Source organism: Falco biarmicus, chromosome 5 (genome assembly GCF_023638135.1).
Source record: "Falco biarmicus isolate bFalBia1 chromosome 5, bFalBia1.pri, whole genome shotgun sequence".
NCBI classification, from domain to species: Eukaryota; Metazoa; Chordata; class Aves; order Falconiformes; family Falconidae; genus Falco; species Falco biarmicus.
Window position 1 is genome coordinate 62,285,870 of NC_079292.1, and position 23,140 is coordinate 62,309,009.

Sequence of the window (23,140 nt, forward strand, 5' to 3'; positions counted from 1 at the left end):
CTTTTCTCTGCCATGTGATTAAATCTTCCTGTTCATGCATTTATCCCCAAATCACAGTAAAACAAAAGTAAATTGTTCCAGGCACACGTTCAGAAGAGAACATCGCCTCCCTCCTTTCCGCACAACACCCCTCTTCCGTGGCTTTGTTGTCTAATTGAGCAGCAGACTCTGTTGTTACTACAAAGACCTGAGCATTGAATAAAGCCTCTTCTGGCATTCTCCCCATTAAATCAGAGCTAGGGGATTAGTGCCTATCATTTACATTAAAGCAGGAGCTGCATACACTATTAAAATAATGAATAACTTATGGTTCTGATGCTAATCCAGAGCCTGATACTCTACTTTTATCATGTCTGACCCAGCTGCAATCAGCAATTTGGGCTCTCATTTCCCAAGAAAAATAAATTCAGTTAGAATAGGCTTGCTTGATTGCTTTCAATGATCAGATCTGGAGTAGATAAAATTCTGTTCCCAGAGCCACTCACACATTTATATCAGTTCTACTGGGCCTGATTCTTGCTGAGACTGGTAAAAATTGTGATTGCAAAGGATAAAGTAACATATGTTGTACATTTAGGGCTTCACTTTGCAAAGGATTGTGATGAAAAGAGAGTCCCTGAGCCAAAGAGCTAATAGTCTAATCACAAAATGAGAGACAAAATTGAACGGATGGGAAGTGAAAAAATTCAGGTGAAAAATGTTAGGAGTCCAGTTTATAGCTAGAAAATTTGGTTAAAACTTTGTGGCCAGATGTGGATGGATCTAATGTCCATTTTTAGGTATCCCACAGAAGATTTTCTTTCCTGCATAATGGATAGCAAATTCTGGTCTCTAGTTTGCAGGCTTTCACCAAATCCTATATAGAAATAAAACAAAAACCATGTTAACCACTCACTCTCCCCAACAGTCAAACTGAAACCATTATATTATGAGATGTAATTAATATTTAGCCTGCTATCCAGATCCTCAGACACATTAGAAACAGATCCTACACAGACGTGGACTTATGTCCCAAAAGCACCCTTTACGCAAAATTCTTGGACTTTCTGATTAGGTCTTTCAGTAACAGAGACATAAGTAGGCTGTGAAAGCCCATGTTTGGTCTTCTGGGGCTTCTGGCGAGAAGGCATGTGGTTTTTGTGACTTTGGGTGTTGATTCAGGAAGGCCCAGATGGACCTGTGGTGTCTTTGCCCTGGGTGCTACACCTGGTGGACATGCCTTTCAGAGTCTACAGTTTGGAGGAGAGGTCAAGGGGGTGTCTCCAGCACGGGGGGGCAGAAAGGCAGAGAACTGGGCAGCAGAACAACCAAAGTTATCAGGCTTCATGGGAATATCTGAAAAGGCAAAGGTGCTTAGCTTATGAATGTGCTACCCAGCTACAAAGGTGAGATGGTCCTGTCGTTGCTTGTCTTACATTCTTCCTGTAATCAATTTCATCCACTACTGTGTCCCTCCTTTTGCACCTATTTTGTTCTCTTTCCTCCTGCTGTTTGCTTCTCTGCTTTGCCTTTGCTCTTTTGCTTTCTCTCCCAATACATTTACCCATTGTTTTTGTTGGATTTTTAATTTTGTTGACTTCTCTTTGCTTTTAGCTTGCCTTTTCCCTTTGCCTTCCTTTGCTTCTGGCCCTGTTGATCATTGGAATTTTTTAATTGAAACTTGAAAGGTTTTTAAGTCATAGCTTCCCCCTGTAGCCCTGGAAGGTGGTTCAGGATTACTTAGGAGTGCTATAGGACCTATTCCCCAGCAATCCTAATAATTCAACGTGATGTTTAAAGCTCCACAGATCAAGGAGGGCTGATACAGAGAGACAGAAAAAGATAGTGCTCCGGAGGAGCTGCCCTGAGGCTCAAGGGAAAAACAAGGGAGTGGGAGATGGTGAGGTGTCATCAAGAGTTTGACAATGGATCTCTGGGGCTTGGAAAGCTCCAGCATTATTCCAGCAGTGATGTTAACCCTATTAAGTTACTTACAACCCTTTGATTTTTCAAAGCTGCTGGATTCACCTATGGCCCTATCATTATTGCTAAGGAATTGACTATTCATGGGAGGCCAAACTACATTGCTTGTGGTTGTCTAATTCCTGCTAGCTTCAACATGATATAAGCACATGGAGGCCTGAGGGTGGGATTTGACTCAAAATTATTCATGGCATTATAAAAAGTCAAAGTGGCTGGAATCTGCATCTGTTACAGTATAAAGCACAGATAAGAATTTCTCTGCTCTTCCAAGAAACAATTTTCTGGAGCTGATGGTTTCCCTGTTGTAACAAAAACAATTAATGTAAAGTGTATTAGAGCAAGAAATACAACAGCTGCTCCATATCTAGAAATACAAACAAATTGAAACCAACAGCCAGCAAATATTTTTAGAAGAACATCTTGATAAGGCAAATATTCATTAATTTATTTTTACCACAATGATGCAAAGAGTTGTCTAAAGTCGAGTATCTCAGTTGAGGTCAGTAAAGTCCTTCCCAGCCTATGCTTAGGAGCAAGTGATGCTCCTTTTGCACCTGCATATCAGACCAAAGGCATCTCCCCACCTGCACCAGTAGCTCCTAGCCAGCCCATGTGAAGTTCCCAAATGTGACGATGGTGGCATAGGACATTTCCTCTGTTGCTCCTATGGAGGGTATCCATTTTCTTCCCAGTGGCCAACCTATTCCTCGAGTCACCTACACAGAAGAAGAAAAGAAAACATGGGGCACTGTCTTCAGGGAGCTGAAGAGTCTTTATCCAACTCATGCTTGTTATGAGCACAACCATGTATTCCCACTGCTGGAGAAGTACTGTGGCTACCGGGAGGACAACATTCCCCAGCTTGAAGATATTTCAAAATTTTTGCAGAGTAAGTTTGAAGCATATAAAAGAACCAGACCAAAGGAAAGGCCTCAGCTGTCAGTGGGGGTGGTGCTTCCAGAAATGGAAAAGCAGTCCCTGCTTTATCACAGACTCCCTATAGTACCCCTTCTAAAACTTCTGGGTGTACAATGGTACAGATGCTCAGATACTGTAATGGTATACATGGGTAGAAAATTCCCTGCTCTTTCACAATTCAATTCTGTTTAACATGAGAGCATAGAAAATAATTAACAAATGTTTCCACTGTGAGGAGTCAGGATAAGGATAAATCTAGCACACTAGCTGTTTTTAAGATGATATTTTTTTGTCCCTTCAGCCTGCACTGGATTTCGCCTGCGTCCCGTTGCAGGCTTACTCTCCTCTCGGGATTTCTTGGCTGGGCTGGCATTCAGAGTATTCCACTCTACACAGTATATTCGCCATGCATCCAAACCCATGTACACACCAGAGCCGTAAGTACTTTGGCATAGAAAACGTGTAAAGCTGAAGCAGACTAACAGCAGGGTCAGCCCAACTGATAATAGCCATGTGGGGAGCACTCCTGGGAACAGAGCTAATGGAGAGCAGCCACACGACTGCTGTCTTCTGAAAACATTTTCGGAAGATTTCTATTCTTTTTAATGAGATACATCCTCATCTGCAAGTTCTCATGGGGCGGATGAGACAGTTCTGCTACTGAAGGCATGTTTGCATGGTGGTGGGGATGCAAGAGAGCAGTGTGCAAAGGCATTTAGCTTAGCTATTAGCACCCAAATAGTGGTGTGGAATCTAGTGCAGGAATGACTCAACATGTTGCAAGCAAGCTTCTGGCAGTAAGATAGAGGAAGCCCAGATCATTGATTCCTTCTCTTTTTCTGTTTATGCTATAATGTTTCTCTCTGTCCCTGTCCATTGCCCTTTTCCTCTTGACGTTTTCAAAACAGTTTTCTTCCTCTGCTTCATATTGTTGCAATTCTTCCTCCCCTCCCTTACCATTTCTTTTCTTCCTACCCATTCCCACAACCTCCTTTTCCCCCTTCATTTTTCTATCCCTCATTCTTCTGGTTTTCCTCCCTGCTTCTGCTTGCCCCATTCTCATTCTGCACAAAGCCAGGCTGAAATGTCTTTCACAGACCCGGCCCTCCTGGGATCATCTTGTCCCTTTTCCATCTCACCAAATCGCTTCTCTGTCTTTGAAAAATCTAGCAGTCCCTAGGTGAGTTCTTCCCCAGACATGCCTCTCCTGCCACCAACTTCAGCTTGTGATGAAAATAGTCCTACCTGATGAAAAGCAAGTTCCACCTGTCAGTGGGAGGCTCTGGGCCATAACAGGGACTGGAGTTGAGCTCTTGAGGTACATGTTGACACCATGGTGACTTGTTTGAGTAGCCTGAGCTTCATCTAAAGAGATTTCTTGTCTTTAAGATGGAAAAGTCCATGTTCTCTTCAGTGGAGTGATTTCTTTCTCGGCATTCCTGAGCTGGGCCTGCAGTTGAATGGATGGTTTTCTTCCATAAGGAAAAACAAATAATGTATCATCCTTCCTCTGAGGGATGTATGTTGATAAAAGCACTGAAAACCCTGGAGTGTGCAAGCATTTCCATTACAATAATTTTAGAGAAAAATGTTTTCCTGTGAGTCTTGAGCTTTATTTGCTGGTACAAGCAGCTGTGCTGACTCTAGGTGTTCACCCAGCATTGTATGAAAGAATGAAAGAATGAAATACTGAAATGATATAATGAAAGAATGAAAATAAAATGAAAGAATGAAAAAAAATGATGAAATGAAATGCAATGAAATCATGAAATGAAATGCAATGAAATAATGAAGTGAAATGAAATAATTAAATGAAATGAAATAGTGAAATGAAAGGATGAATTAATGAATCTCCTAAAATAAAGTTATTAAAGATGTCATGTTTTCCTGCAGTGATATTTGTCATGAGCTGCTAGGACATGTACCTCTGTTTGCCGATCCCAGTTTTGCTCAGTTTTCCCAGGTAGGTTACTCAGTGGTTATACTGTTTATATAATTGAACACACCAGAGACTAATATAGAGGATGAACCAAGGGCTATGAGGGGTGGGGTGGATTTACCTTTTAGCATACTGTTTAAGAGTGGACGAGGCTGATTTATTTATTGTTTGAAATGTTGACACAGATCACTTCAGTGAACTCATACACTCAAACTCCAAATATCTGTGTTGGTGGAGTTGTTTTTTACAGGCAAGTCCTTTGTGAAGCCATCATCTATAACACTTTTTGTAAATGTTGATCCTTCTGAGCAAAGTTAAACGGCTCATGAGTCAGATGAATTATTGTCCCACCATGCAGACCAAATGTTAGAGAAAGTGGGGATATTTTTTTGTTTTTATTGAAGCCACAGAAGAGGCTGAGTAAAGTGAGGAACTGTCCCAGCTGCAAACATGTGAGAAGGCTGGAGATGAGCTTTTGCTTTGGTAGTGCTAATGTCTCTGGAAAAGAAGCCAAACCTTAGTGAAGGAGTAAACTTCTGGCTGCATCTTACCAGAAAACATGAAAAGACACAAAGAGAAGAAGTCATAAAGAGAGAAAGACAGACTGACAAACAGACAGAAAGAAAGAAAGCAGAAAGACAAAAAGGAAAAAGGAAAGAAGGGATAATAAAGACAAGAAGAGAAAGAAAAAGAGAGACAAAGAAAGAAAGGATAGAGGACAGAAGAGTGAAAGGATGGAAGGACAGAGGAAGGAAGGGAGGGAGGAAGGAAAGAAGGAAGGGAAAATGGACTTGATGTAACATCCTGCTCAAAAGACAAAAGTTGGCTTCTCGTAGTTAGTAAGCACTCAGTATTGCCCTCTGCCCTTTCGCAGAACGGGTTTCCTTCAAGATAAGCCCTACTGCACCTTGGCTTCTTAGGATTTGACATGGTGATGGCTGCTCCCATGCTTTTGGTATGTGTGTGTGTGGCACTGATTTTTGCACTGTGCAGTCCTCACTGAAGTAAACCAAAAAAGGAACCTGCCTATATACAGTCTGTGTGGCTGTCTTCTGAATCCAGCTATTGCATGCTTCCCAGGAAAGTCTCCATTAGCTCCCAAGTTATGAATAAGCTCTTTCAAGTCATGGCCTGTCATTCAGAAAAAATAACACATTCAAGGCTCCAGGAAAACTCCTGCAATCAGGGCTCATCAAAACAAAGAGAAATATTTAAGGTGTGTGAGTGTGATTGATTTACTTCCTTTTGACCATGTCATTCTCTCAGATGTGCATTGTAGACTTGATCAAAAGCCTGTCAAAACAAGAGGAAAATTTTATTTGACCTCAGTGGCTTTGTACCAGGCACAAAGGATCATGCCTTGTAAATGACATTTGGACAAGACCCTTTGTTCATTTCTGGAGAGATTTCTGGTTTAAAATTGATGTTGCACGATAGGAACATGTCCTGTAAACATTTGTGTGTGGTAGTAAGTGATGGTAACATTTAAAATGTGAGAAATTACATAAGACGAGACACTAAGAATGTCTGCAATAAACAGCTTGAAGAATAATGGTTTATTGTTACAGGAAATTGGACTGGCATCTTTGGGAGCTCCAGATGATTTCATCGAGAAACTCGCTACGGTAATTTAATAAATGAGGGCTCAATTTTCAGAAGCACCCTGTGTTGTCTTAATTCTGCTGCCACTGAAGTCACTGATAGAACTCCCATAGAGTTGAATGGGAACATAGTGAAGTCCATGGTTGGAAAACCCCACCCTGAAACAGTTGCATTGAAGGAAAAAAGCTTTGGCACCCCTTATTCAAAGTGGCAGTTGTGATTAAACACAGAAGCCCAGACAAGATTTCCTCCAGCACAAACATATTGGGCAAGAAGAGATTACATGTGACTACATGCCTGCAGGAAATTTCAGGAGGCAGCTTCAGCAGCTGTTCTACCTGCAAGTGCCTCTTCTCTTCCATGCTGCCAGGCAGATAATGTCCTTTGCAGTCAGTGTGGCTCACCTGAATCCTACTCTGAGACTACTGAGACCCAGAGTTGTAAACTTGAAATAAAAAAAAAGGATATATGCCTATGAGATTAGTGTCCCCACTGCCAACTCACCTGGGAAAAGCATTCCGTCACCTTTGCTGCTTCTGATAGATGAGGTAGTTCTTCTGAGCCAGAGCAGGTTTCCCATCAAAACGATAGACCAAGAAGTCAAGCTGGGCCACACACCATCTTCCTTCAATATTGCACTAACCACCCATTTCCCCTTGCTACTGCAGCTAGATGCCCTCTGTGTGAAATGGGACACAAACTTCTATCAATTAAGGTTCAAACTTCAACTGGCTTGGCCACAAAAAATGAAATTTTATTGCTATAATTTTATTGTCTCTGCTCTGCTGAAAAATGTAAGCACAATAAACCACAACTGTGTTTGTCAGGGAGCTGAACTGATTTGCAGGCACCATGAGTCTAGCACTGTGCCCCTTTCAGGAGAAGAATTTCATTCTGTGGGGACATTTATTGTATTTATACAGTTGATATTTGACACATGGCAACATTTTAAGTAGAAATGGAAATGCTAAATGTATTCAAATCAATGATGTGCACCTTCTCTTTTTGATCAAGGAATCATATTTCTGTCTAACTTTCTTGCTAGGTTTATTGGTTTACAGTGGAATTTGGACTATGTAAGGAAGGTGATTCCCTCAAGGCGTATGGTGCAGGGCTGCTGTCTTCGTTTGGGGAGCTGCAGGTGTGTTCTATAAAAACATTTCAAAGATGTTTATAATCACACAATGTTTTCTTCTGAATATCTTCAGATTCTTATTTTGTTTCCTACTTCTTGCATACTAATAGCATGAAATGTGGTAATTCATTGAAGAGCTCTAATACATGTGTCAGTATATAAGTACACAGAGAACTCATACCTGCTTCTTTCCTAGTAAGTGACATTGTCAACGTATTCCACAGGAGCAACTTCTTCCGGTCTGAAACTGTGTGGGATTCAGTAGCTCTATATTTCTTTCACAGCAAATTCAAGCACTTTTAAACTGAAATAAATTTCTTACCTTTTTGCTCATAGTATAGTTTATCAAGTAAGCCTGAGATTCAGCCTCTTGTCCTGGAGAAGACTGCTGTGCAGAAGTACCCTGTTACTGAGTTCCAGCCTGTCTACTATGTTGCTGAAAGTTTTAAAGATGCAAAAGAAAAGTTAAGGTAATCCAGTCATTCCACCAAAGACCCAATTTCTTGTCCATTGCCAATACAGTGGATTTGATTGCCACAACAGATCTTGGGTTGACTGTAATAGTTTGAGAGGCATTAGAAAGAGTTGTGCAATGCTTGAAGAGACTAAGCAGCTGTTACACTCAAAATCTTGTTATGGGCATTAAGGGGAACATACTTTATGCATGAAGCCAAGAATTTGTGGTTAGTCTAATTGAGCGTTTGATCTGTATAACCAAAATGCAACAGAAAATTATTATTGGTTGAATTGCAAAGATACTAACACTAAGGGTCAAAGCTATTTAGTTAATGCAAAACAAATCTCTTCAACAATACTATAGTTAAAAGTTCTAGTACAAATACCCCTCCTGGTATCTATTTCTTTTCCTCTGAAGTTATGCTCACCCTTACACTTTCTTTTGTGTCAGTTTCAGTCTTGTGAGGGCTGGAATTGTCAAATAATCATCATCTTGAGGTCTTCAGAGCAGGACTGTGATGTTCATCTCATGAACATGAATGAGTGAAGTTCCTCCTTTTTGTGAGGAGGTGAATGGTGTTGATGCCTCCTTTTTTCTTCTTCAGCCCAAGGTTTCCTCAGGGCCATTTTAATGTTTTTTAACATGCTTTACATTTTGCTTTTTCTACATTGTCTGCAAATCTGTGTTACTTCTGACTTAACTATTTATGTTACTTTTTCTCTTTGTTTCCTCTAAACCAGTTTTTTTCTTCTCAGCTCCTAAGTTTGCTTTACTGTAAGTAACTGACCAGCGGGGAATTGTTGATAACCCAGAGACTACCAACATCATCCTATGCTCACGCCTTTAAGGCCTCTGTCGTCAGCCCATGCTGGTATTCCTTTATGCTGCATCACTACTTCAGGATCAGACTTTGCTATATATGGCACGACTGCTTGCTGTTCCTGCCTATATAAAGTTACTGATGATAGGCATTATAGCACACAATTATTCAGAATTAAGCAAAACTAAAACAAATTAGGTAATAGCTACATGTCCATAAGACAATTGTTATTACAGCTAAACAAAACTCCAAGCAAGCCTAATAACACCAACCCTGAGGCCTGTGTGGTTAGCTTAACACAGAGCCTCCAGCTTGTTACCACCAGTGTGTTTACAAGACTATGGGGTTACGCAGTAAATCTTGCAGTCATCTGTGACTCAAATACAGATTCAGTTCCAGTTCAACAAGACTTCGAAATAATGGTCCAGGTTCAGTTCTGGTTCTTGAAACAAGAATGACTCAGACTGTGTTTGGGGTTCAGCTTGGGTTCCACCTCACAACAATATTTCTATTCTAAACACCATCATATTTCTGGATGTTAGTCAAGCCACTAGGGGTTAGCTTTAGTTCACACTTTAACAAGTTTTTCACTTGGAGATGACTTGTCCCAGACCTGCAGTCTCTTCTCTCTCTCTCTCCCCCATTCACAGATAAACACATGCTGAGACCCAAGATACTCTGCTGCTCCAGGCTTCTCAGCTCCACAGTCTTCCTAGCTACCTCCTCTGCTGCTTCCTCAATCATCATAAGCCTGCAGCATCTCCTTCTGCCCTTTTCTGTGGGGTAATACCTGAGAAAGATGGCTTTCTCTTCTGGTTTGTGCTATTAATATCCTGCACGCAGTTTCCATCTTCTCTGTATACTTCTCTGAGTAGCAAGTTCCTTGAGAAAGCGGAAGCTGCTGCCTTACTCTAGACAAACTATCTTGGAGCTTCTTTTATTTGTTTCAGTGACCAAATTAGAAAAGTGGTTAAATTGAAATAGAGGTCTGGGGATTGGTCCAGTGCCTGTGTTCGTGGCTTGCACCTGAACACATGAGTTTGTGTGTAATAGAAAACCTCCCTGAAAAATTATTCTGAGGTTGACCCAAAACATTTCAGCTTAAGGCATTCATCTTCTAATTAGGATCTTACCTTCAGCTGGGATTTAGGAAGACTGTCTTCTAACGTGCATCTCTCCCCTTAGGAAAATTGGACTGATGCCACTAAATATTTTCATCATAGCTAACATAATTTTTTTCCACTGTCACACCTTCTGATCTGCTCACACGGAACTCTGTTTGAGATAAAGGTAATGGCCTTAGCTGATAATAATTAGGACTAAAGTGAAGAAGCAATGTGGAGGTAGCATCCGGCATATTCCACTGTTCTGGGCATATGGGATTTACCATGCTAAATCACAGCCTGTATATTGGGGCTTCCATAATCAGCTCCTGCATGCTTTCCTTCTTCTTTCAGCAATAACTTCGGTAATCTGAAGCAGATATATAACCCAGTATCCTGCTGGAGTCTACAAGGAGCTAGAATAATAGCTCTGACCATCTCATTCCATTCAGAGCTCTCCTTTCCACAGTTCTCTGGTTATGCAAATTAATGTTTTCCCAAGATAACGAAGTATGAATGCTTCTGCCATGGAATTAACTATTTTGTAGCAGGGAAGGCTGCAAATAAGGAGTGGCAAGAATACTGCTTTACTCCATTGACTATGTCCTGTCTTTGCAATGATGTGGAAGCTACTACCAACAATGTCAGAAATTAACACTCTTCTTGCTCCTTGGTATGCCAGGATGACATAGGTACTTGACCTTATTTTCCCAGAAATTGCAGACTTGGATCAGTATTTCTATATTTTGCATTACTGAAAGGACAATGAGGTTTTCAAGTTTGGCAAATCCAAATAACTACATAGTTGTCCTGTACCAGGAAGAATGTTGCCATGCCAATAGCATAATTATTCCTGTTAGGTAAAAAAACCAAAGTTGTTAAGGACAAATGCAGATTCAAGAACATTACTGAATGCTGTAGGTCTCAGATCACTGAGCAGGAATTTCAGTTGTTTCCTCTCACAGATTTTCTTATTCCCCTCATCAACAAATGCACACACCAAGAAAATAGTGAGTTACTGAAAAAAGGAGCTTTCTGAGTTTGTATGTGCTTTTTGTATTTTTGCCTCAGGAAATTTGCTCAAACAATCCCTCGTCCTTTCTCTGTTCGGTACAATCCCTACACCCAGAGGATTGAAGTCTTGGACAATGCAAAGCAGCTGAAGAACTTAGCTGACACTATCAACAGTAAGGAACTACAGATTTGTTACCTTGAATTCCTCAAAACTTGGATCAGAAATAGCAATCACAAAGCAGATTTTGTCTGGTTGCATTTAATACTCTGAGCCTGACCAAGTTAAAGCAGCACACATGTCCTTTCTGGTGCAAAAACTTCTTCCTAATTCTAGCCAAGTTTCAAAATTTGACTGTAATTTGTTGCACCTGAAATATCCAGTTTTAGTGGAGGTGCTAGGAATGGCCACAAGGCCTTGGGATGGATTCTGATGTGTGGCTGTAGCTGTTCTCAGTAAGGAAGAAAAGGAAAAGTTTGGTTTTAATAAAATTTCCTTTTGCCACTCTGGTCTTTTCCCTGATACATTTTCCCCCTAACATTTGCTAGCCTGCTGAGAGCCAGCACCCCCAATCCTGTGAGCCTTCCTTGTGTATGGGTGATGAAGGTAAAGAGCTGACTCTGCAGATATTACTCCAATAGGACCCTAATAAATGTGTCCAGCCCAGCACTTCTTTGCTGACCTTATTCTTTCAGGGGATGGATATAAGGGGTAATATATACTAGAGTGTTAGAAATGGGTTGGCTGTAGAATTAACTGCTCTGATTATTTCCTTTGCAGGTGAGATGGGGATCCTTTGCAATGCCCTCCAGAAGATAAAATGAGGATTTGCTGTAGCTTGCTAATCACTGGCTGCTGATTAGAAGCTGCCATGTGCAAATGTGTTTTCATCTAGCCTCAGTCTTTTATCTTCCTGTGTACTGCATAAATGCTTATGTTATATATCTTAATTACTGTAGATTAGCAGAGAAATACATGCCTTCAGGTGACCCTTGACTATTTTGGCCTTCAGACACTAATCCATTTTTTCTCACTAATACATAAAAATGACCTTATTTCTAGGAATCTGGGGAAAGCCTCCATATCTCTTGTGCCAAAGGTTAGCAGAAGGGGGAGATCTTCACCATGCAGAGCTATAGTCTGCGGCAGCTGTGAGGTTGCATTACTACTCTGGGCCCAGGGACAGGATGGCATGATTATGAAGACTCATCTACTTTGCTTTCTCTCACAGTCATTCTCCCCTCAGTCCCTCATATTTGTGCAAGGTTCCCATGGAATCCCAAACTCTACACCTTTCAGGGGGTCTACGTATACTCCTTGGACCTCTGTACCTCTATTTTATACACAATCACTTCTATCCTGCAATACATTTTTTTTCCTAAAAATGTGATGTCACCATTGATCCAAAGCACACATGCTAGCAGAAAAGACAGAAAGTGTGCTGCAGCCTTATTAACAGAGTTATCGCCATATAGAAATATACTGTACTTGGCACAAGTACCAATCCCAAAAAGGTTTGTGCGAACCAAGAATGCTTTATGCTGTGATGTGTCATTGGTCTGCAGAGTGGAGTCCCTAAGCAAGGCACTGAGGCTGCTTACCCAGAGCATGGAGTCTGTGTCTAATACAGTACCCGCAAAAAAGCCCCTTCAACGGAGAGTTACCTAAAGGCAAGTCTGTGTGGCTTTTTGCAGTTGTATGTGAGGTCAGTTTGTCAGTAATTTGTGCAAGCAAGGAACCATGCAGGTGCATTAAAAAGGCATCAAGGCCTTATTAGTCCAGTCTCAGAGCCGTGCTGGCTGTAATATTGTGTAACCTCACGGGTTCAGAGCTGATTCAGGATCAGTCAGCTCACAGAAGGCGGAGACCTCTCTTAAGACGTACTCAGCTACTTACTGTGGAAGGTTGATGTGTGAAAGCTACCTTGTGTTGCCTGTATCCTTCTCTGAGAGTGCTTTATTCAGCACTGCTACAAAGTATCTCCAAACTTTCTGGATTCACAATCCAGAAGGTGGGTACCAACACCTTGGAAATGGCGAAGTGCTTCTTACAAGGCAGCTGAAGAGATCAAAGCCTTCCAACTCCTAACTCACTGTGTCTATCTGTGTCTAGAGCCCGCATGAAAGCTATGGGAGACCTGGGTTAGCTGTGTCCCAGTCTGAGTGCATTCAAATCCAAACATGATATCTTTCAAGACAGCTCCTGACACTTTTTGGAGTCTTCTTCCTTCTCCCACTTGAGCTTTAATCTTAATTTTTCAATGAAAGCAGTTTTATTCTTTCTGGACTATAGCTTGACTGAGGGAGCAAATGGAAACAAGGGTGATTCCAACTTAACCCAACGGCTTAGCCATGTAGAAGAGCTTTGCTGTTCAAGAAGCTATTTCTGTGTTTTATCCAATAACTTCCACTCAAAGTAGTTAAATGCCCTCTTGGACTGGTCCACATTGTGTAATGCCTCCCTGTAGCTCACTAGTTGAAGGAGGAAGGAGATCAGCACTTGTCCATTAGAGCAGAATGGAGCAAAGCAAATCAGAACACTATTTCCACCTTGAAACAATTCTGCATCATGATACTAACATGATTCAGGAGTCACATTTCTGTTAGAAGATCCAAAGGTGGAGAAGGATTTGAAAGTCCATGGGTCTCACGCCTGATATTGTACTACTCTTGTATTTATAGTTTGAAAATCAATGGAGCTTTAATGTAAGCATCATCCTTTAGGAAGATAGAAAGTACAGCTGTTTCCATTATATTTATATGGCCCATAACATTAGTCTAAGGATACCAGCCGGAACCCTTCTCAATAGACATATACTTATGCAAAATGGTATCATTTTGGTGCTTTGAAGTAAGCTTTTTTGATTTCTGTATCTTTTTTCTTCCTTTTTTTTTCTCATGACAATGCCTGTGTGTATCTTTCAATCCTGCTTGGCATGTATTTTCAGTGTGAAAGTAGCCCATATTTTTCTCTCTTAATATAATAGGACACATGAGGTAACTGTGTACCACAAAGAGACAAATTCATCCCAAGCGTGAAGTCTTTCAAACCAATCCTCAGACAGCTTTCCAAGCTCCTTTGTTTCTGGCTCGTTATGAGTGACAGCAGCAGTAGATCTATAATGATACTGAGAACCCATGATTCACAGTTGTCTTTTATGTACAAGTGGAATGGTTAGTGTTGATGTCACATGTGTGATTCTGTGTCCCTTAATGGAAGTTTAAATAAGCAGTATCTCCAGCCAAAGCAGCATAACATAGCTGTTCAGCAAGCTTTTCATCAAGAGATGAGAAAAAGTTAAATTCTTAGTATTTTAAAAGAAGAGAAAACATATCAAAAGTAGATTTTCTTGCAGAACAAATTAGCTTGTGCATATATACATTAAATAGCACAAATAAGTTGAATTTTAAATAGTACTTCTTAATGGGTGACTTATTTCCATGCTTAAATAAAATGAAAGTTGTGTAGAAAAATGTTTTTTGCACTATCTGGCCAGTGCAACTCCTCTTTGTAAGGTAACTGCACGAGTCAGTCAGAATTAAATTCCCCCAGGTAAGAGGGAATGCCCATTTGAGATGTGTTCTAAATCAAAAAAGGCTCTCTCGAGTTGGTTGACTATCACTCATCCAGGCAAAGTAATGAAAAAAATCCCCATATTCTTGATGTGTGTAATTACCTAGAAACGATCAGCAAAGCCTTGCTTGTTCTACCTTTGCATACTCTATATGTCTTTGTATGTTACTCTGACTAACCTATCCCAAGCTACTCTTTTAAGTAACCTTCCTCTCTTCTACCCCACTATGATCAGTGTCCCCATCTCCAGCTCTGTTTCAGGTGATCAAAGAAGCTCTTTCATGAGATCCTTTTCCTTTTCAGTGACCTTGGCCAGGGTCAGTGATGGTGTGGAGGGAGGGCTTGTCCGCACAGGTTACACAGGGAGGTGGTCTCCTCTGGGTGTCTTAAGATGCCTAGAACTGACATCAGCCTTGGAGAAGGGACGCTTTATTCCCCAGAGGATGCAGAAATTATTGAAAGAGGAGTGAAGCACAGGAGGACTCCACAGGAGTGCATTCTTTAAAAGCCTGTTTCTTTGCTATTTCAAACCATGCTAGCAGTTGGCAGAGAAGACTTTTTTGATGTTCAACTGAAACCATTTAAATTAACCTAAATAAACAGAAATATTAATGTCATATCCATCTCAAATGAATAGTACTGTACTCACACAGGGTGGAGATATCTGCAATGGTAACAGGTCAAAAATTGGCCAGGTTGGTTGTGGTGATCATCCATGTCTGCCTAAATCACCCACCCCAGGGACTCCACAAGAGGGGGTGAGCTTACTCTTGGGGTGGGAGAGCCTCAAATTCTGCAGGGAGAAGCTGCCTGTCCCCATGGGAAAGGATGACACACTCTGCTCCAGTCCTTGCATAGCCCTTTGAATTGCAGCACCCAGACTGAGACCTCTCCTTTTGTACTCCTAGATGTCCCCAAAAGCGCTGAAAGCAGGACTTTGGGACGTCTTAGCAGAGCTGACTTAAATCATGGGTGAGACCTTCCTGGGCCTGTCCCAAGCATGGATTCAAGGTGGTATTGCAGTGTCCACTGGATAGGCAAGGAGATTTCACCACTTGGAGAGCCAGGGCTTAAAGCTGCACTGTAAGCTCTGCCTATGCTGCTTCAGCTATCACACTGGCTGAGGAGCCCAGTCTGGGTCTAAAGAGAAACCTCCATTCCTACACAGAACAATTGGTGCTGTAGGAACATATAGAGATGGGACTCTAACACTAAAGCATGAAAACAGCTGTAGGAGCCTGATGTCCGTGCTCTTCCATTATTTGTGACCAGTGCCTTAAACATGCATTTTGAGCCCTGGGGCTTTCACCTACATGCCCACATGTAGCTGTAGTAGAAGAACTTGTGCCATTTGTTGTTTGTGCCATGCATGTGGCCTGGACGTGGGGATGCACGCACCCAGCCTTCACAGTAAAGGCCCAATCTGGACTCAGATAGCCAGGCTCAGCTCAGCTTGTTCTCCTGTGCCCAGCCCCACCACCACTGCTGGGGGAACGTGACAGTGGGAAGAGCCTTGCTCCCCCTTAAACCCCGCTTCTTATCCCCCTGTCCCGTTCAGTTTGCAGCTGCAATTCAGCCACCTCTGAAGTGGTCCCCTGCCCTCCTGGAGCCCCCTGGGACATCAGCCGGGCCAGGGCTGGGGGGCGTGGGGTAGCGCGCGGAGCGGAGGGTGCAGCAGCCCAGAGCCAGGCTGCGTTCAGGCTGTGAACAGGGGCCTGCCCTGCCCCACCCTGCCCCGTCCTGCCCCACCCTGCCCTGTCCCGCCCCACCCTGCCCTGTCCCGCCCCACCCTGCCCCACCCTGCCCTGTCCCACCCCACCCTGCCCCACCCTGCCCCACCCTGCCCCACCCGCAGATGGTGCCGGACCCCGCGGCACCTTGGCCTGGGCTCAGGCTGGGCCCAGCTGCGGAACAGCTCCTCTGGGGCTGGCACTCACTGCGGCCTGCAAAGCCCTTGGTGCTCGAGGTCCGGATGGGCCCATGCTCCTCAGGATGCCAAGACCGGCTTCCTGGGCACCGTGGTCCAAAATTCACCTTGGGTTTGTCTGTCTCATCCAGGAAATAGATGGGCAAATCGAGACCTCCTCAGTGCTCTGTCTTGGGCTCAGGGGAACCACAGTGCTGTTGTGGTCTCTGGGGAACAAAATTTGGTTACATTATCTTTATCTTCCCTGGCCAGGAAGAAGGCAAGAGCAATATAGCACTGGGGTGTGTGACCCAGCCAGGACCAGTTAAGAGGCACATCAGAAACAGCTCTATCTGTGAAGGGAGGGCAGAGAGGTGGTCTTCTCTGTGGACCTGCGAGATGGCTTTCACAGGGGCTCCACACACTGTAACTTGGGCTATGTAGATATGGGTGCTCATACCCAGAAACATGTTTGTGGACGTCAAGGGATGCCATGCCCTGGCAGGAGCAGAGCTGAATCTCCCTTGAGCTTGCCCTGCCACCTATGAGCGAGATGTGACCCTGGGCTTTTTGAGACACTCCTACTTCCTGGAGATAAAATCATGACAAAACCAAGTTCCAACAGAGGAACTTAGCCTGGAGGCAAACTCGGCTCCTGTAGGGCTAGGGCTGAGCAGATCCTGTGGTCAGGAAAAGCTTAGAAGTAGGCAATGAACTTTGTCTCTGCTCAGGTCTCTCTGACACTCCCATGGTTGTGTCTCTGCAGAGGGGACACGGCTTGGATCGGACTGGGGTGTGCAGGGAGACCCCCTTTGGTTCTCTGGGGGCATGGTCAATGCAGAGAGGGGGCCAGTGAGGTAAGAGATGGGAAGGAAGGGGAATTTCAGATGCTCTACAGGGCAGTCCAGACTGGAAGATGTAAATGGAGATCAGGCTCCATAAAGGAGCCCGTCTCCAGGGTTGAACAGCTTGCAGACACCTTCAAACAGAGCAGGAGGGCCATGCTTTGAAGTTACCCAGAGGAGGAGGGTTCTTTTGGGCTCTTGCGCAGATCCTACGCAGGCTGTTTCCCTTGATGTGCCTGGCATGGCCAACATAAATGTCCCTACACCTAACACAGCAGTAACCAGCTTGCTCTGCTGCTGCCTCACAGCTCTGATCTCACTACCCGCACAGACACATCTCCAGTCCTACCACATCCCCTGGCCATTGCTGCAGGACAAGCACTCACATCCTCAAGCAGTTTCTGCTCAGCATCTGGGAACTGCAATCCACTCCTCTGTCTTCCAATGAAGACTGACTCAGTGGTGATCTCAGGCCAAAGGAAGAGAAGGAGATGCATGGCACAGAGCCATTGAACAAGCGAGACAGCCCGGACTCCAACAGGGAGGATGGCAGAGCCACTCTCATCCTGACCCTCACCCTCTGCAATGTGAGCAAAACTGAGCTCTCTAAGGCAGCCAAAGTCTTTGAGGTACAGATCTCACCATTCTCCTCCTCCATGCAGCCCTCTCTTCTGTCCCTATTGCCTTCACCTCTCCCGCTCCCCGCTGTGCATCTCCCCCTCTCTCACCCTTCTCCTGCTCCCTGCCTGACATATGCCTCCACCTGCCTTCCCCCATTTCTTATTGTCCCTGTTTTGCTACAGCTGCTCAGAGAGCTTGGCTGGCCTTCCCAGGTGGAGGAGAGTGCTTTGGAGGGAGGGAGCAGCTGGGCACAGTCATTTAGAAGAACCATCATTTAATGTAAGGGCTGTTTAGAGCCCAATCTATTATTTCTTTCTAGCAGGTGTGGTGGCCAGCCACAACTAAACAAGAGGCAGGCATTTCAAGCACTCGGATTGTGGGGATGTTAGAAGCCAATGAATTTTCTCTGCATATTTGGCAGCGGATATAGAGAATACAAGAGCTGTAAACCATACTGGCATTATATATTCTGGGCATTTGAAGTATCCCTACCAGGTGCTTACTCTCACCTGTGAAAATTAATAACTCAGAAGAAAAGTATTTTATTAATTACTTATTTTTAATTGTTTGCGATTATTTTGTGATTATGGTGGTGTTATATATCACTAGATCTGCTTTCATTCTGCCAGGGTTTTAAGTTAGCCATCCACTCATTTATTATTTCTGTACAGACTACAGTCAACAGTATCTCATCTTTCATCTCCATTTATCTCTACCTACTTCTACAGTGTTGAATCTTTAGCTCTGCCTGTGTTTTTTTAGCACTTTATAAACTGGGCATTATTAGGCTTCATTGCTTAGCATGCACTTCTTGTTAATACCTCTTGTAGTTACCTTTTAAAGACATTGTAGAAGTGTATCTAGACTTATGTGGATTTCCAGCTTTTGGAGAAGCTTCATCATATGAACCTCTGGCTCTTGCAGATGTTTGAAACTCAGATCCATCACTTTGAAACCAGACGAGCCAAAAAACCTAAGAATGCTACTGATTATTTTGACATTTTCATTGAATGTGAAGTTCACAGTGCTGATGTTAGTATCCTTATCACTTCCTTAAAAAGAGTGACAGAGGACGTGAAAACTAGCAGAGAAGAGAAAGGTAAGAGTTCTGTTTCTTTTTGGATTAACTTTTTTAGCATTAGCTTTGTAATAGTGATTTAATTTGTCTAAAAAGCAGGTGAGCGTGCATTTAGTTTTCTTCACTGCATGACAGTTTTCTCTGAATTGGGACCATTTCCATTGGTGTGGACAGAGAGGCACTTCACCATAGCCAGTGGAACTGAGGTGAGAAAAGCATTCCAGCAAAAAGGGAGATAAGAAAGATAGAGCAGCAAAACAAGATGCTGAGGAGAAACTGGAAACTCCTCAGTGACAGGAAGATTGTGTGCTTAGAGCTGAGAGCTGTGCAGAGAACTGGCTGCTCCAGGGCAAGCACATACACTCGATGGGAACGTGATGATATAGCAGAGGGTCTGAATGTTTCATTTGCTTGTAGTGTATTGCATTTGTTTTCTTAAAAGAAGCAGTAGCTGTCTGTTTATGGTGCCCTGGGTACTGCTGTCTGGGTGCAGTAGGACTCTCTGGAGGTAGATTGCTCCCTCACTGAAAGCTAAATGCAACAGGCTGTAAGAAGCTTCCAGAGTGCAAGAGGGAGAGAGGGTCAGCAGAAAGCCTGCAGGTAGTGGGCAGGCTGGGAGAACTAAGGGATGAGCTTCTCGTAGAGAACAGACCCACTGCCAAATCTGGAGTGACAGAGCATCAGACATCTGGCACATGAAAAGCTTGTTCAGAGGCTGTGCAGCTTCAAAAGTTGCACTTTGGGAACAGTATTTCATTTGGCAAAGTGATGCAAGTGGCTAGTCCACAGCCTGTGCTGTATTTCAGCCACCATCCCTACCAGTCACCAGGATGGGAAGTGAATTTGCCACTATTTTTCCTGTTTACAGGCAGGTAGGGGATGGGTGAATATAACAAGCTGTTAGACACCTTTAATACAATTCTGAAGATACTAGCGGTGCCCCTGGTAGATGAGAAGGCTGAGGGTCCATATTTATATTTATATATGTAAAGCACCTATCACCATATTGATAAACCAGAACCACTGATGCCGCCAAAGAAAAAGGCTCAGCAAAAAATTCTGGGTGGACATAAGACATCTACCAGACTAGTATTTCTTCCTTCTTATCACAGAATTGGCAATAACTGCATGAAAGAACTGGGATTTCCCAACACCAGTGTGTATTTGTAGCTTTGTACCTTTGTGAACTGGCTGTGTCTGGATATAATGTAATAGAGCTAAAGCTAAATTTGCCATTCAGTAGAGAGATGCCTGGTTTCTTGTGAAGTATGAGATTAAGGTGACCCCAAACAGACCTTTTCTGAGCTATAAGACACTAAATCTGATTACAGCATCAGTCTGACCTTCAAAAGCAGTACCAACTTTGTCTTTTTCCAGTATTTCTTTAATTCATTGGTTATAAATGCTGGCACTTAAAATAAGCACACATTATTTCAGTCGCTGGAAAAGGTCCTCACTTCAGGGGAAGGAAACTTTGGAAATTCAGCTAATGCTAGAATAGTTTTGCTGAAAAAAAAAAAAAAAAAGAACCACAAGGAAAAAACTTGAAGTCAGGATACTTGTTGGCCTGTTTTGTTTCTATAAATTTCATGTTTTCTTTTAAAATGTTGTTTTCACTCTTAAAGGTATGAAAACTTGACTATTTTTTTAGACAAGATTAAAATATTTTCTTAAATCCAAAATGCAGAAATAAATTTGTTGTGCTGTGTCAAACAGAGTATTTCATTTGGCCTAAAGGAAATGTTTATGCCTTTAAAAATTGTTTCTACTAATTAAAACTCAGAGATTATCATTGCAAATAAATTTCAGATTACTTTTCATCCAGTCTGCCACTTTGGTTGGCAAATGAAGTCAACTACTGACGTATGGTGACATGTAGATATGAATATTCTTAGATAATGATGAAAAGAAAGCTTGTAATCTTCAGCACAGGTTTTATTTTCTGTGCCTTTTAAAAGTGATTTGATCCTCTCTCGTTTAAATCTTGCTGCTTTCTCTCCAGTGCCCTGGTTCCCCAGAAAAATCCAAGATCTGGACAGGTGTCACCATCTGATCACTAAGTATGATCCCAGTTTGGACCATGGTCACCCTGTAAGTTTCGTGTCACCATTATTCGATTTTTTTAAACACAAAACCTCTGTAGAGAAATTTTTGTAAGGAAAATTTCAGGAGGAAAGAAATACTCAGGAAAAGACTGAAAAAATAAAGGGCTAGATAAAGGCTGATCTTCAGTGGAATTAGGGACTGCAGAACACATAATACTGAAAAAAGTTTATGGGCCCTGATTCACCAAGTTACTTATGATTAACATCAGACACATGGTGAAGTAATTTCTATGCAACATATTCTTTAGCATAAGTTTACATGTCATTGTTTAGTTAAAAAAAATCTTTTATTATTTCACCGCGATATATTTGAAGTATGCCCACTTTTACTAGCTGGTCCACATAAGAGTCAAGTTCCTCAGACTTGCTGTTTGTGTTTTCCATGTTTTGACCTTTCAGATATTCCATACCTACATTCTTAATTTTGCATATGCCAGCAGTCTCATTCAAGTACTGATGTACAGAGGATGGTAATGAGGACAAGTGGCAAAGAGCTAGTCACTAGTAAATACCAAATCCTCAGATCCCACAGAGGGGAGTATTGTGCTTAAACTTGCTAAAATCATCTAGACAGAATATAAGAGAAATACATGGCAGCACTGATTAATGGATATAATACCTGAACTGTGTTTTGAATGTGGCCAGAGAAGCTCAAAAGGTCTAGCAATTTCAGTTGAGGTAAGCATCTAAAGTTTAAATACGAAGCAAGTTGGAAAGGTTATAAACCTAACTTAACATCTGACTTCTCACAAGATCCTTGGAGCCAGGATTTTGGCAGTATTTATTGATACTACTCTGCAAAATATTGTTAGAATGTTTATGATGGGCCTTCCCTTGGATTCAGGCAGTAGGTCTTGGTTAGGAGTGGGCTGCAGAAAGGGCTTTACTCATAACAGTTTTGTGTGTGTGCTTTTAGTCTTGCCATAAGCAGAAACTCTAAGAGAAGGAAGGGGAAAAATGTGCTTTAATAATGATGATAGCAAGGCAAAGTACTGGGAACAAACGAACACTTGTTTCTCATCAAAATTTTCCAACTTTAGTCTAGATGAGATAAGAGTTAGGTACAGACAAAAAAGGGACTCCAAAGGGCCATTTGCTGATTGACAAGGTAAGCTGCAGAATTGTTGTGAAATGTTCTGCCAAACACCATATACAAGTGATGCATGAAAAGGAAAAAAAAGCATAGACTTTGCACTGAAAAATGCAAGGAAGATTTGGATGGGTGTCAACAGAATCCACAAGATTTTGTCATTCCCTTCTCTAAATGAATTCTATTTAGACCTTTTTATTAACCTACGGAGTGTTAGCATTATTAGCTATGTACAGTTCTGTGTGGTATGAAAAAAACTTTCCAAGCCCATCTTCTATTTTTGAGAATCGCTTATTAAACTGTAATGCTCTAGGAGAGCTTCATATCCTCTTTGACCAGGACATCTTTCATTCTTCCTCATCTCTTTCTGATAGAAACAGTCCAAGTATTTATAATTTTCCTGAGCTAGCTCTGAGGCTCTTCCTCATGGGATAAATGAATGCACATTGGGAATTCTTCGACCTGAACTAAGTTTCCTTCCTACTTGGCCAAACAGAAGATGTGAGCACTGAAGAGGATGAAAGTACCGGTGTTGCACAGTTCCCAAAGTGCTGAGTGGGGATAAATCTAACTGGAGAATGCAGTGCAATTCAGAAATACCTAAACTAGCTTGAAACAAGTTAGCTCGGGCACTGAAAAGCATTTGTCTGCAGCAGGAGGGAGCACAACGTGAGCTCATTTACTGTGCTGCTGAGCATGGCTTAAAAATGGGCAGGTTGGAGGAAAGTACCAAATATGCTGATGTAAAGGTAGCTCAGCAAAGATTTTGCATATACATTTACTACCAAATAGACAGTTTGGGCTGTCCATCTCAACAGCTTCACTTTGTTCTTTACTATGTCTTTAATGGCCAGAAAAGCAAACTGATGACACTACAATGCCAGTCTCTGGGGCAGCCTGGCACTGGCTGTAGTGGTCCCCCAGGGAAGCTTCTGCTGCTCAGAACTGGCAACAGCAGGGACAAAACTGGCAGG

General features: G+C 42.4%; 2 protein-coding genes across 8 annotated transcripts in view; both read left to right on the forward strand.

The window, feature by feature from the left end:
• Window positions 1-15,138, forward strand: part of PAH (phenylalanine hydroxylase) — a 42,845-nt gene extending 27,707 nt beyond the window's left edge. For all 3 annotated transcript variants that reach the window (XM_056341717.1, XM_056341718.1, XM_056341719.1), the window contains 8 exons: window positions 2,655-2,851; window positions 3,182-3,317; window positions 4,774-4,843; window positions 6,388-6,444; window positions 7,467-7,562; window positions 7,893-8,026; window positions 11,008-11,123; window positions 11,729-15,138. In XM_056341717.1, coding sequence (XP_056197692.1) covers window positions 2,655-2,851; window positions 3,182-3,317; window positions 4,774-4,843; window positions 6,388-6,444; window positions 7,467-7,562; window positions 7,893-8,026; window positions 11,008-11,123; window positions 11,729-11,772 — 850 coding nt within the window. In that variant the 3' untranslated portion in view covers window positions 11,773-15,138. The remainder of the gene's footprint in view (window positions 1-2,654; window positions 2,852-3,181; window positions 3,318-4,773; window positions 4,844-6,387; window positions 6,445-7,466; window positions 7,563-7,892; window positions 8,027-11,007; window positions 11,124-11,728) is intronic.
• A 1,250-nt stretch (window positions 15,139-16,388) lies between these two features.
• LOC130150599 (tyrosine 3-monooxygenase-like) overlaps window positions 16,389-23,140 on the forward strand; it is a 48,777-nt gene continuing 42,025 nt past the window's right edge. For all 5 annotated transcript variants that reach the window (XR_008822291.1, XR_008822292.1, XM_056341721.1 and 2 more), the window contains exons 1-3: window positions 16,389-17,901; window positions 18,818-18,992; window positions 20,974-21,062. Coding sequence is in view for 3 of the 5 variants with exons in the window: in XM_056341721.1 (XP_056197696.1) it covers window positions 17,764-17,901; window positions 18,818-18,992; window positions 20,974-21,062 (402 nt within the window). In the remaining 2 variants the exon portion in view is untranslated. The remainder of the gene's footprint in view (window positions 17,902-18,817; window positions 18,993-20,973; window positions 21,063-23,140) is intronic.